Below are 11,662 nucleotides of genomic sequence, written 5' to 3' on the forward strand. Positions count from 1 at the left end.
TTCTCTTTGTGTGTGCATGTGTGGGTGTGTTTTTGGCCAGAGCAGCAGCTAACAGGTCATTATTTATTTAATTTTCAGCTTTTGTTCTTTCAACTCCAATTTAGTTCTTTCATCTTGATAGATAATAAAGATTTTAATTCATATTGAATAATTGTCAGCCCCACTAGGTAGACCAGACCAAGAAATCAACTCCATAGGAAGACTAATGCTACATTTATTGAGATTGGCTATATAAGAGAATCTTGCAAGTCTGATTGTGCTGGACCTCCTCCCCCTTCTTATACTCCCATGAGCTAGGAAGGTACCTGTCTGAGCCTCTTCCAAATCTTATCTGTGTGTTGTAGACTTAAGACACATTTCACCCTTTCTTGCTTTGGTAGCAGAGCTCGCATATCTCTGTCAAAGCCATCTTCCCTTCTCTGTACAATCACTGACTCTCTCATTCTAAAAGCAATTTAACCTTAGCACATGCTTCAGCCCTCCCTGTTACAATACTGAAAGGACAAAAAGCAGAGAAAGGGTTTCCACTACCTAATCCCAAGTAATTCAGCATCCAAGAGGATTTCTCTGGGGGAAAGTTCCTGGTCACTGTTCTTACTGTTGTGGGAAGGTACAGAAGGGAATGAAGGGAAAAGGCTTTTCCTTTTCCAAAATATTTTGCCCTATTAGAATCTCACAGGAGACTCCTCTGCACTATTGCATTAACATGGTCAGCTAAGCTGTTAATTGTATCAAAAAAGACGATCAGGTTGATTTGGCATGACTTATTGTGGATACCCATTCTGGCTCTTGAGAAGCAATGCATTCCTTTCTAAATGGTCACAAACTGGCAGCTCAATCATCTGCCCAGAGTCTTATGTGGACATCAAGATGTCATATTGCCAAGTCTGGAGGTTCTTTTCTCCCTCTCTCCTTTTTGAAGACAGGAGATCCTATCTCCAATCTTCTGGCACTATGCCAATCCACCATGATTTCTCAAGTCCACAGAAAAGGGCTCCAAGATGACATCAGCAAGCTCCTTCAAGACTCTTGGCTCTCACTGGCCTGATCCTGGAGTCTTAAATTCATTCATGTTAGTCAAGTGCTCCTTACCCATGTACTTATTTATCTTGAGTTGCAGCTCCTTCCTTTTGTCAGCTGCACTATTTAATTCCATTTGAACCCAGTTCCCCTTTGGGAGAAAAGATAAAAGCAAAGAGGGAGTCAAGGAGCTCTGCCCTCTTCCAGTCACCTGCCTTTTTCCTCTCCTCAGGTGAATTCCCCTGCGAAATTCCTGCCTTCCGTCTTTGTTAGCTCACTCAGTTGGTCTGATCACAAACCTCATAATTGTTGCTAGTAATTCAGAAAGCTGGTCCCGAGAGAAAGCAAAGTGCTGTGAGATATTCTCTTTGAATTCTTCATTACGGCAGTTTTGCAATTCAAGCTGCACAAGCCTCTGTCCTTACACTTTTTTTTTCTTTTTTACAAACTTGCCCGTGGATATCCAGACCACCCTGGGCGGATACTGGGCTTCTGAAGAACCATGAAGATCCAGGAGAGGGCTGGGGAATACTGAGGATTAGCCTACCTGCATTTGATAGTACATCCAGTAGATCTTGGTTATGGTGAATGTTTGATAGTCACAATGTTTTTAACTCTAGGCACTGGTTTATGCCAGCCACTTAGACTCTTCAAGAATTGAACAGCATAGACACCACAGGTAAAACACAGTAAGTATGTAAATACATAATCTCTCATTGCACGTGAGCTTGGTGCCTTATGAACCTGACCCTTTAGAACAGTGTTGTCCAATCTTGGCCACTTTAAGATGAGTGGACTTCAACTCCCAGAATTCCCCAGCCAGCATGGCTGGCTGGGGAATTCTGGGAGTTGAAGTCCACTCATCTTAAAGTGGCCAAGTTTGGACAACACTGCTTTAGAACAATAGGCCGGAATGACTGTTCCTCCTTATTTTCAGCAATTAGTAAGCCAGGGTTTTCTGTTGTTAGTTGAGTACTGTTTAGGGTCTTTTTGTTAGCAATGTGCCTTTTAAGGATATTTCTAACAGCATAATATTTATAACAGCTACAGTATAACCCTGCCCACAGTTCCTAAATTCAGGGAAAATGATACAGAGTAAATTTATCTAAGAGATTTAGAGAAGCCCTTAAGTAACAGCAATTTCCACTGTAAGAAAGCAAGTTTCTTTTCAGTGGAGTCTTTACAAACTGGCAGTGGCTAAATAGCAATTAACCTCAACAACATTATACTCTCAAAGCTGAGGAAGTGAGTGACTCCTATATTTCTGGAGCACACTTCCATTAACTCTTGCCATTTGATGTGCTGCCTGTCCCTGATGGGAACTGAAGCTGCAGCAGTGGCTGATGTATAAAAACATTAACCTTTTTTACTGATGAAACAGGGGAAAGCACCCAGTTTGCCTATCAGTGTGAGGAGCAAATCTATGTGCTTTTTTTATTAAAAACACCACAGTAGTAGTTTTGAACAGCTAGCGCTGAAAACAAGCTAAATTGAAACTGCGTTTTGGTGATTTAGGCTATAAAGGGCGGACTGTTTTCTGCTCTAGCTTTCCCTGATTTGATCCCTTCCAAACATAATGGGACTGCAGTTTTCAGAAACTCTACACATGCAGCTGGATGGGAATTCTCAAACTCAAAAAAGACTGCTCTTCTTTATAATAGGCATAGAAAGACATGTCTTCTTTGGTTCTTGTAACATGCCATGTCTTAACTATTTAGTGAAACCAAACTCTCAATTTTTTTCTCCTCTGGCAGGACTGGAAAAAAAAAAGTTTCACCATTTTTTTTTTTAGTGTTAGGATTCTTCTTCATGACTGCATCTGTGCTAAGGGGTATTCCTCCAGTCCTTGAGTCAGCAGAAAAGCATACAGCACAATTTGTGCTAACCCAACAACCAAGTTCTAATCTGCTTCTGTAACAGGACTGGGGAGTGGTCCTGTCCTTACAACTTTGTGGGGCAATTTAAAGGTAGCAATTGGTGGATCCAGTATCCCACACAGCTTCCTCACCTGGTAGGAAAGCCACCACCAATCACTTTCCTTCAAGTATGACCGGGCAGGGTTCAGCCTAGGATGGGTAGGTTGGTGCCTAGGATGGAGACTTTCAAGCTGCTTGAGTTACTATATTAAGTATATTAATATAGTTAATATATTACATATATTAAGAAAGGTAGGATGTGCACATCAAATTTTTAAAACACTGCAAACTGGTTATCTGTGATGAGAAGCATTTCATAAAACTAATGGAAACAGACATTCCAGCACTGAATCAAAGAATGCTCTGTGGGCCATACATCCATGATGTCTCAAATGATGTCTGATATTTTTGACAATTGGATAGACATATTTCAGATAGTTAACATGTGTAACTTGGAAACACTGCGGAAGTACAAAATGTGTACTTTCCTGAAGTGCAAAAATGCAGTATTTTTAGCTTGTGGGTGATATCTAAAACAAAGAACATAATCTCAAGGTAAGATATATAGACCCCCTTGTAGCAAAGATATAAATCTATTTTCTGAGCTAAAATAAAAAACAGTTATGGTGAACTGGAAGGGCATTTTTCACTCCCCAAATTCTCAGAAGCTGTTTGAAAATCATCTGGGATTAAGTTCACTTCTGTCAACTTAAATTTATTTTTTAAAAAATTAAATAAACTGAGGAGCTGCAAAGCCCTCAGCCTCAGGGCTACAAGATCTGGATTGCAAAAATCCAAAAGGGCCACTAAAGGGCAGAAAAGTTAGCCATTCTCTGATTCTCATTCCTGCCATTTAGTGGAGGTTTGGATTTCTGCAGCTTAGCTCTGGTAGGCCTGTTTAAATTAGCATTTTTCTTTAGGGCCTGGGCACAGTGGTGAAGCAAGAGTGTCATTCAATGAGGAAGTGGAGCCAAAGTAGTCTCCCAGAAAGTACAAAATATAAGAGAGGAACATAACATACAGACAGAAATGTATAGCTTAAATAAGACAGACAGTAGAATAAGATAGGTAGGAAAATAGAAACAAGCATAAAATTAGCATTAACTTTAGAAGGAACAGGAGTTTAATTTTGTACAATTAAACAGTTTTTCTGTGGGAAAACAAATGCAGTCTTTGTGAACTGTACCATATTAAAAACAACCTAACAGGGATATATCGGTAGGTAAATATTCAAAGGGTTAAAGCTTCAATCCATAAAATATTGACAGTTTTATATAAGCATATTTAGCTTTTTAATACATCATAATCCATATTTATCATGAACAAATCCAATATTATTGATCCCATAATATACAAGATTAAGTCAAATCCAAAGCCAATAACTGAAATGCTCCAGCTTTTAGGACCCTAAAACAGAAATGTTAGAGGCAACAATCTCATACAATCTTAGTAGTGATTAGCTAAATTGCAGGATTCTTAGGGAACAAAAGACAAATTTCTAAGGCTCATGTGCAATTACTTTATTTAATAGATTTCTGAAGAAGAACTGATGTTCCACAATGCTTTTGAACAGCCAATGTTTATAAGTCAGAAGTAAGTTTGTATGGCCAATAAGGATATTTTTCTGGGTTCAGTGTAGGGTCCCGAAATTTTTCAGGTAGATCTTCATATGTCATATTTTCAAAAGGTATCATGTTTCTCAATTCCTGAAGCTTAAGAGGAAAAAGAAAACACCATAATTATTAACAGATGATGAAGAGAAATGCTGAAAATCAAAAACACAGAAGTCATTAGGAGAAAATACAGTACAATGCAAAAGTCTATTTGTACAATTAAAATCACTCGCTTACCTCCTCCTCATATTTAACAATACGAGCTTTAGAAGCCTGTATGAAGTCAGCAGCATTCTTGGCCTGAAAGAACAGACAGCAACATTATGAGAAACGTGGGTTCCTGAGAAGCTATCCGTGGATTTGAAAATCTACTTATGGGGGCAGAGAGGCCTGGATGGATTTGATCACAGAACCTGCCTCCCAGTGGTGCTCAAAACTTCTCCCTCCCACATTTATTTGATATTTGAGGGGTTGAGGCAAGGGAGGAGGGAAAATGAATCAGTGGGCAGGATTGAATATTTTAGGGAACACTTTGGATTCACAGTATCAAAAACAACCCTAGATATGCTTTCAACATGCAATACACAACAGGCTGATGTAACATCCCTTTTACTGCTTGTGAGAAGAAATAGCTTTTAAAAAAAAGAACAGCTAAATAACAGCAAAGGATGCATGACAACAAACTAACTGTCCCTGACATCTGGCTAGCAGGAGCCAAGCAAGGCTTTAGATTTCTTGGATATTCCATCATCAGAACTCTCCATGCTGAGAAAGCATCAGAAACCCTGGGTTTGATTCATTTTATAGTTCATTAGAACTTGATTTTGTTATACATTTTGCCCATTAGTTCATAAAGTCATAATAAGGAATGATGAAAATGTTGAATGTATTTTAAAATTTGGAATATGCCCATAACAGGCCATCAAAATGTAGATTCTGGAAATACATTCCTAGAAATCTGAATAGGTAGGTTCATTTTCCTGCGCCTGGCATAAGAACTGCACATGTTGTATAAAATATGGGCAAGGTCTGAACTATTACAGCCATTAATTAAAGTCAACAATACCATGCTTACAGTGGCATGGATTTACACATGCCACTGCAAATAAATATCAATGTGTACATAAAATACATATTGTAGCTAGTTCCCATAATCCTTACCCTGCTGTTTTTGAGATTGAAAGATCAAAACTACCAGATCTCTCAAATATCCATCCATCCATCCATCCATCCATCCATCCCGTATGCTTTATCTCATGGGTGCAATAGCAAATGGATGCTCCCATAATCACTCTGAAAACCAACTTGAGTCACTGCTATTTAGAGCAGATAATTATATATAAAATAATTATACAAGTAGCACAAGTGAACTCCAAAGCATTCACAAAATAAGGAAATTATTCCTCTCCCTCATTTTTGTATCCATGTTCTAAGTTTCTACTTTGCATCTCACAAATGATATTTATTATTTCAATTTTTGACCCTAAGGAGGAGGAAATGGAAGCTCTTCACATTGTTCTTCCAGACAATTTAAGGCCCGCAACTCTTGTAGTTAAAATTGGCTGCTGTCAGTGCCACAGCTCCAGCAGAGAAATTCCTAAAGGTAGCAATCTATAAGCAGATGGAATGTGGGGAGCAGGGAATGATGTTCAACGTAATTTAACTAATGACATTAGCAGGACACCATGAATAAAGATTAAGTCCAGGAGCAATCTACTAAGATCCCAGGCTGACACCTCTGCAAACATCATTTACGTGCAATGAAAAGATAATACATAACAGGATAACAGAACACTTACAGTCTCTTTTTCTTGGGCATTTATTTTAGCTGTTTCAGTATCCGCAGGCTGAGGAATCTGCAGTGTCTTAAACTGTGAAAATTGAGGAAATAGTAAATTGAAATGTGTAGGTTCTGGTTTCCAAATCCATACCATGTTCTTCCCTCTGCCAATGTTTCTAATTCAGTAGTAAAGTACATACTTTCCACTGCCTCTGGATTAAGCTCTTGTGCATTTATTGCTCTGTTATATAAGCAGCTTTCAACCACAGGATCAGAGTTCTCACTCCAAATACTTATTGCAGATTAACCTCCTTAAATATTTGACAAAAGATCTAGACTTATTTATATATTACCTCCTAGAAAAATGTACACTTTTATGGGATTAAATGGAACAAGCACAAAAAGTCTCAATCAAATCTCCTCATGCTATTAGCTCACACCCTTTTCCCTCTCCATTAGTTCCCTGAATCACAGACAGTTTCAAAATTTATGAGATATCCAGTGGGCAAAAAAATTAAATAGCAGCCATTTTGTTGAGAGATTTCAGAGTTTTAAAATTTAGTTGATATTGCCCCAGGAGAGCAATCTAGTTTACAAGAAGAGACAACAAAGCACCAAGGCCAATTTTAAAAAGCCAAAATCTTGCGATATCACAAATCTTACACAAATGCAGTGTTCTCACGTGGTATTTCATAAGAACTGCTTAAATTTTACCAGATTTATGGATCCAGAGTGTTTCTGGCATTTTTTTCCTCCCTTATCGCCTGTCATCTGGAGTCCAGGTTAGGTTCTAGGGAAGAGACTCCAGGTAGATCTCTCTCTTGCCTGGCTGCTGTGACCAATTAACCCAGCTCTTTGCCAATGAAGTTGCTCTGATTTGGATAAACCTTGACTCTTCATAGGGAGAATTCCATGAGGTGACTGCAGCAATGCTGTGTCATATTATCCCGACTCTTCCTGCCTTCTGAATGCTGATGAAATGGATAGGGTACTCTCATCTGGCACAGGCCACTTGAACACCTGGCTCTTGCCCCTCCTGGCTCCTTTGGGGAATCAAGAGGAGCATGATTAACATGCCCCTTTGGGAGAGGGTGGTGCTGGCAGCCTTGAAAAGGCTGTGGTTCATCCCCTCCTAAGGAGGCCCTCCCTATAACTGTCTGCATTTGACAACTATCACCCTATCCCTAACCTCTCCTTTTTAGGGAAGGTTATTGAGACTCCAGTCAGAATATACCTATAGAGCACCCTAGAGGACCCTTTTCTGTCAGGTTTCAGATCAAGGCATGATATTAAGACAGTATAGATATTCTTGGGGATTACTGCTGTTGTGACTTGGGCATGGGTACAAGTAGTCCTCGGGTTACCATGGCAATTGGGACTGGAATTTCCGTCGCTAAGCAATGCAGTCCTTAAACATGACTGCATTGCTTAACGATGGCAATCCCAGCAGTCCTGGTTGCCGTCATAACCCAGAGACTGCACCAGTCATTAAGAGAGGACCTCACGTAACTGAGTCCTAGGCAAGCAGGCCGGTGAGTGAGAGCTGCGGGTGGGTGGGCGAGTGCCATAGGCAGGTGCTACTGAGTGCGGGTGGGCCAGTGGGGGCCATGGGCAGGCACTATTGAGTGCGGGTGGGCTGGCAGGGGCCACTATGGAGCACAGAAGGGGGGTGCTACAGAGTATGAGATACCTGGGATCTCACACTCTGTAGCAGGACTCCTCGGGAGAAAAAGCAGCAGGAACAACTTACACAAGCAACTTGCGACCTTCCCTGCCGATTTCCCCATTGACTCTGCTTGTGGGAAGCTGGCAGGGAAGGTCGCAAATGGCAATCATATGACTGCAACTTGCTACAATGTCATAATCATGAGCTGGGTGCCTGAGCACCTGGATTGCAATCACATGACCATGGGGATGCTGCAAGGGCTGCAACTTCGCAGACTGGTCATAAGTCCCCTTTGTTCAATGCCATTGTAACTTTGAATGGTTGCTGAATGAGTGGTTGTAACCCAAGGACTACCTGTAGTCCATCTCTCCTGGTCCTTTTGGACTTTTCAGCAGCCTTCAATACCATTATCCATGATATCCTTCTGGACCATTTACAGAGGGTTGGGGATCAGAGGCATTGTTCTACAGTGGCTCTCCTTCTTCCTCAGTTGGAGAAAAGGGGGAAGGAGAAGAGAGATCAGTCAAGTGGCTCCTCACTTGTGGGGTTCCACAGGATTTGGTTCTTTCTCCCCTGATTTTTAACATTTACATGAAGTCATTGGGGTACTGTATCATCACACACTTTACATGGCTATCACAGGTTAGATAAAAGATATTCCCAATGTCTTGATTCAGTATCTGGAGACTGTGAGAACCTGAATGGGATGAAACAGACTGAAGTTGAACCCAAGAAAGATGGAACTACTGTCTGTTCATCATGGTTCCTGAACATCTCCAGTGCTGCGCTACCCCAGTGGAGTAGGTCTGTGACCTGGGGAGTCTTCATAGCTACTACTTCATGGGTAGGTGGAAACCACGATCAGGGGAGCCTTTGCTCCAAGTGTTCCCTACTTGGAACAAGAAGACCTTGCAACAGTGATTCATGCCCACATCCTCACTTATCTGAACTGCACCCCACTTTTCACAGAGATACTTCTGAATATCCTTGAAAGGTTTGGTTGGCCCAGAATACAGTGGCCTGGTGCTGACAGGTCCTTGACACGAGTAGAGTACTTGCTTTAGGCCGTGACATGAGTACTGTACTATGCTTTAGGCCCTGAATTAGCTTCCTATTAGCTTCTGAGTGCAACATATCTTGGGATAAAAGTACTTACAGGAGCACTTTTTCCATCCAGTTTTGACTGCCAGACTTAAAACATCTCAGGAGAACCTGCTTGTGATTCCCTACTTTTGCCAGATAAGGAGTGTGAGGCTTAGACACATCTTCTCTGTGGAAGCACTTAAACTTTGGAATAGCATCCTCCCACAAATTTGATCTGCCCTCACTCTACTCGCTTCCTGTGAATTGTTAAAAAAATGAAGGTATTTCAGAGAAGTTGGGAGGGATGAATTGGTGCCATCAGACTGAGTAACACTGTAATATTTAGTTGTTTTTCATCTTTTTACTGTGAAAGTTTAATTGTATTTTTATTGAAATTCATGAACTGCCAAATCTCTTCTGGTTGCAGTGGGATACACATCAAATAAACAAAAAATTTAAACTGCCTCACCTTCTTTTCAAATTCATCCACTAGGCTAGGGTTCACAACTGCAGTCTTGTAGAAAGCCCAGTCAATGCCTGGTGCTGTCTCTGGCAAAGATGCGAGCCTATTCAGATAGAGAAAAGAACATCAGGACTACTGGACATTTCAGATTATTCCTTCTTCTAAAGTTCATTTTCATTCTTATTCTTCACAGCAAGAAAAGTCAGACAAATGTCCAGGTATTCTTTGTTATCAAGATAAAAACCTTAAGTAGCATTTCAAAACTATTCCAAGATGGGAAAGTGAATTTGGCCAAGGAGCAACATCGAACCTTTTTATTTGACTCTGCAGATCTCCAGTTATCATCTCTTTATCTGTGGAAGTTGACATGAGGAACCATCATGCCCCATGTTTTCTATCACAAAGAAGTTTTGTCTAACACATGCCTCAACCCATCAAAATGCATAGAGGATGAACTAGAAGGAGCACACAACACCTTCCCTGGTCCCAAAACATGCAAGTCAACCCCTAACAATCCTGCCTACATCATCCATGCCTTGCTCTTCACTTGCAGGAACAAGACAGGGGTGAGGGGAGGGAGAGAATGAGGACAGGCTGAGCAGATTTTATCTTGCTGGTGCTTTGCTCAGAAGCTGGCACTCCCTGTGATTCTCTGACACTACAGGCTACACCCCATCGTTCCCTTCTGATGGCATGGATGAATTAGAAAGCGAGGTGAAGGTAAACAGAACAAGCTCAGGTGGGCCTTGAGCAAGGAATGTTATGCTTAAAGATCTGTGGGATGGACAGGATTGCTGCCTGGGCCAAAGATTCCCATGCCCGGTGTAATCATATTAACTAAAAATTACTGAGAGGCAACCAACATAGTCTCACTGTTATTTAGCTATTTAGCTCTAGAATAGCAAAATCATACGAACATTTCTGCCTAAATATAAGGAGATTATAAGGTGCCCTTTACAAACTAAGAAATATACTCACTTGGCTGCAATACCATCACTACGTGATTTCAAAGCATTAAACATAGGTTTCTGATCAGCTGACACTCGTTCAGCAAATGCTGCCCAATCTATTGCTTTCAGAGCAGCCCTGCGGCCAGCCATTGCTATCACCTAGAAAATGGGAAGAGACAGAGTAAGTTAAAAAGGAAGTAAACAAGAAAATAACATAGCAGGTGAGGCATGAAGGAAGCAGACAAAGGACATTTATAAAAAGCAGAAATTTTCACCTGGGTTAAATCAAGAACTACAACCTACTATACATTTATTCAGGAGTCAACCTGAAGTTTGGTGTAGTTGTTCAGGCACCAAGCTAGGAACCAGGAGATTGTGAGTTCTAATCTCACCTTAGGCACAAAGCCCACTGGGTGACCTTGGGCCAGTCACTCTCTTTCAGCCCCAGGAAGCAGACAAGGGCAAACGATTTCCGAAATCTTGCCAAGAAAACTGCAGGGGCTTGTCCGTGTAGTCACCAGGAATCAACAATGACTCGAAGGTGCGCACACACACAAACCTTACAGTCTCACTTGAAAATAAAAATAGGCTGGGGATGTTTCAAAATCATGCAGTTTTGCTTCCGTTTTTAAAAAAATAAATACAGCTTTTGTTACTGATAGGATCAGTTGCCCAAAGACCTCAAGCATCATTGTTTTCATAATTATCCCAAACAAAACAGCAAACCGCCCCCCCCCCACCCCGATTTTAGCATCTACTTTCCTATCTGAGGGGAAGCCAAACCAGAGAGCAAAGCTCTGTCCCCGGAGGGCTCCATCAGAGAACCCCAACCCACGTCACAATGAAGTGAGAAGCATTACGGGCAAAAGGGAGAGGAGGACAGCCAGCTAACAAGCAAGAGTTACTGCAAGGCCGGCCAGCCACCCTCCCAAAGGACGCCGGCTCCTCACCTTCAGCCACCGGAACCACAGCCGCCCGCTAACCGGAACCAAACCCTGACAGCGACCTACGGGCCCAATCGGGACGACTCTCTCCGAAAAGAGGGCGGCCCTCGCCGTCTCATAGAGAGAGGAAAAGGTAAGAGGGCGACCGCCCTGCTCCGGAGGCAAACAGGGCCTGACAAACGAAGAGAGCAGCCAGGGGCGGGGCGGGCGATACTTCCCTTCGCGCG

At 41.6% G+C, this 11,662-nt stretch overlaps 1 protein-coding gene across 3 annotated transcripts; it reads right to left on the reverse strand.

Moving 5' to 3' along the window:
• Positions 1–4,441: 4,441 nt before the first annotated feature.
• On the reverse strand, positions 4,442–11,585 carry ATP5PD (ATP synthase peripheral stalk subunit d). Of its 3 annotated transcripts, none has more exons than XM_007428031.4 (6): positions 11,442–11,585; positions 10,520–10,650; positions 9,548–9,644; positions 6,349–6,420; positions 4,787–4,849; positions 4,442–4,648 (listed from the first exon to the last, which is right to left on the reverse strand). In XM_007428031.4, the coding sequence occupies exons 2-6, from the start codon at positions 10,639–10,641 to the stop codon at positions 4,517–4,519; spliced, it is 486 nt and encodes a 161-aa protein (XP_007428093.1). In that variant the 5' UTR covers positions 10,642–10,650; positions 11,442–11,585; the 3' UTR covers positions 4,442–4,516. The 3 variants fall into 3 exon arrangements, with proteins under 3 accessions (XP_007428093.1, XP_007428094.1, XP_087989436.1); XM_007428032.3 differs by having other exon boundaries at positions 11,352–11,457; XM_088133310.1 differs by lacking the exon at positions 11,442–11,585 and adding an exon at positions 10,884–11,127.
• Between the last annotated feature and the right edge of the window lie 77 nt (positions 11,586–11,662).

Source organism: Python bivittatus, unplaced genomic scaffold (genome assembly GCF_059951505.1).
Source record: "Python bivittatus isolate LINGU-HERP-01145 unplaced genomic scaffold, Pbiv_v1 ctg000080_np1212, whole genome shotgun sequence".
Lineage (NCBI taxonomy): Eukaryota > Metazoa > Chordata > Lepidosauria > Squamata > Pythonidae > Python > Python bivittatus.

Bases quoted from the DNA above. Each gene is read 5' to 3' on its own strand.
- ATP5PD (XM_007428031.4), bottom strand. From the start codon at position 10,641: ATGGCTGGCCGCAGGGCTGCTCTGAAAGCAATAGATTGGGCAGCATTT. The intron at 4,850-6,348 runs GTAAGTGTTCTG...CTGTTCTTTCAG, and splicing joins ATGCCCAAGAAAAAGAGACT to GCCAAGAATGCTGCTGACTT. The intron at 4,649-4,786 runs GTAAGCGAGTGA...TTTCCTCTTAAG, and splicing joins TTGTTAAATATGAGGAGGAG to CTTCAGGAATTGAGAAACAT.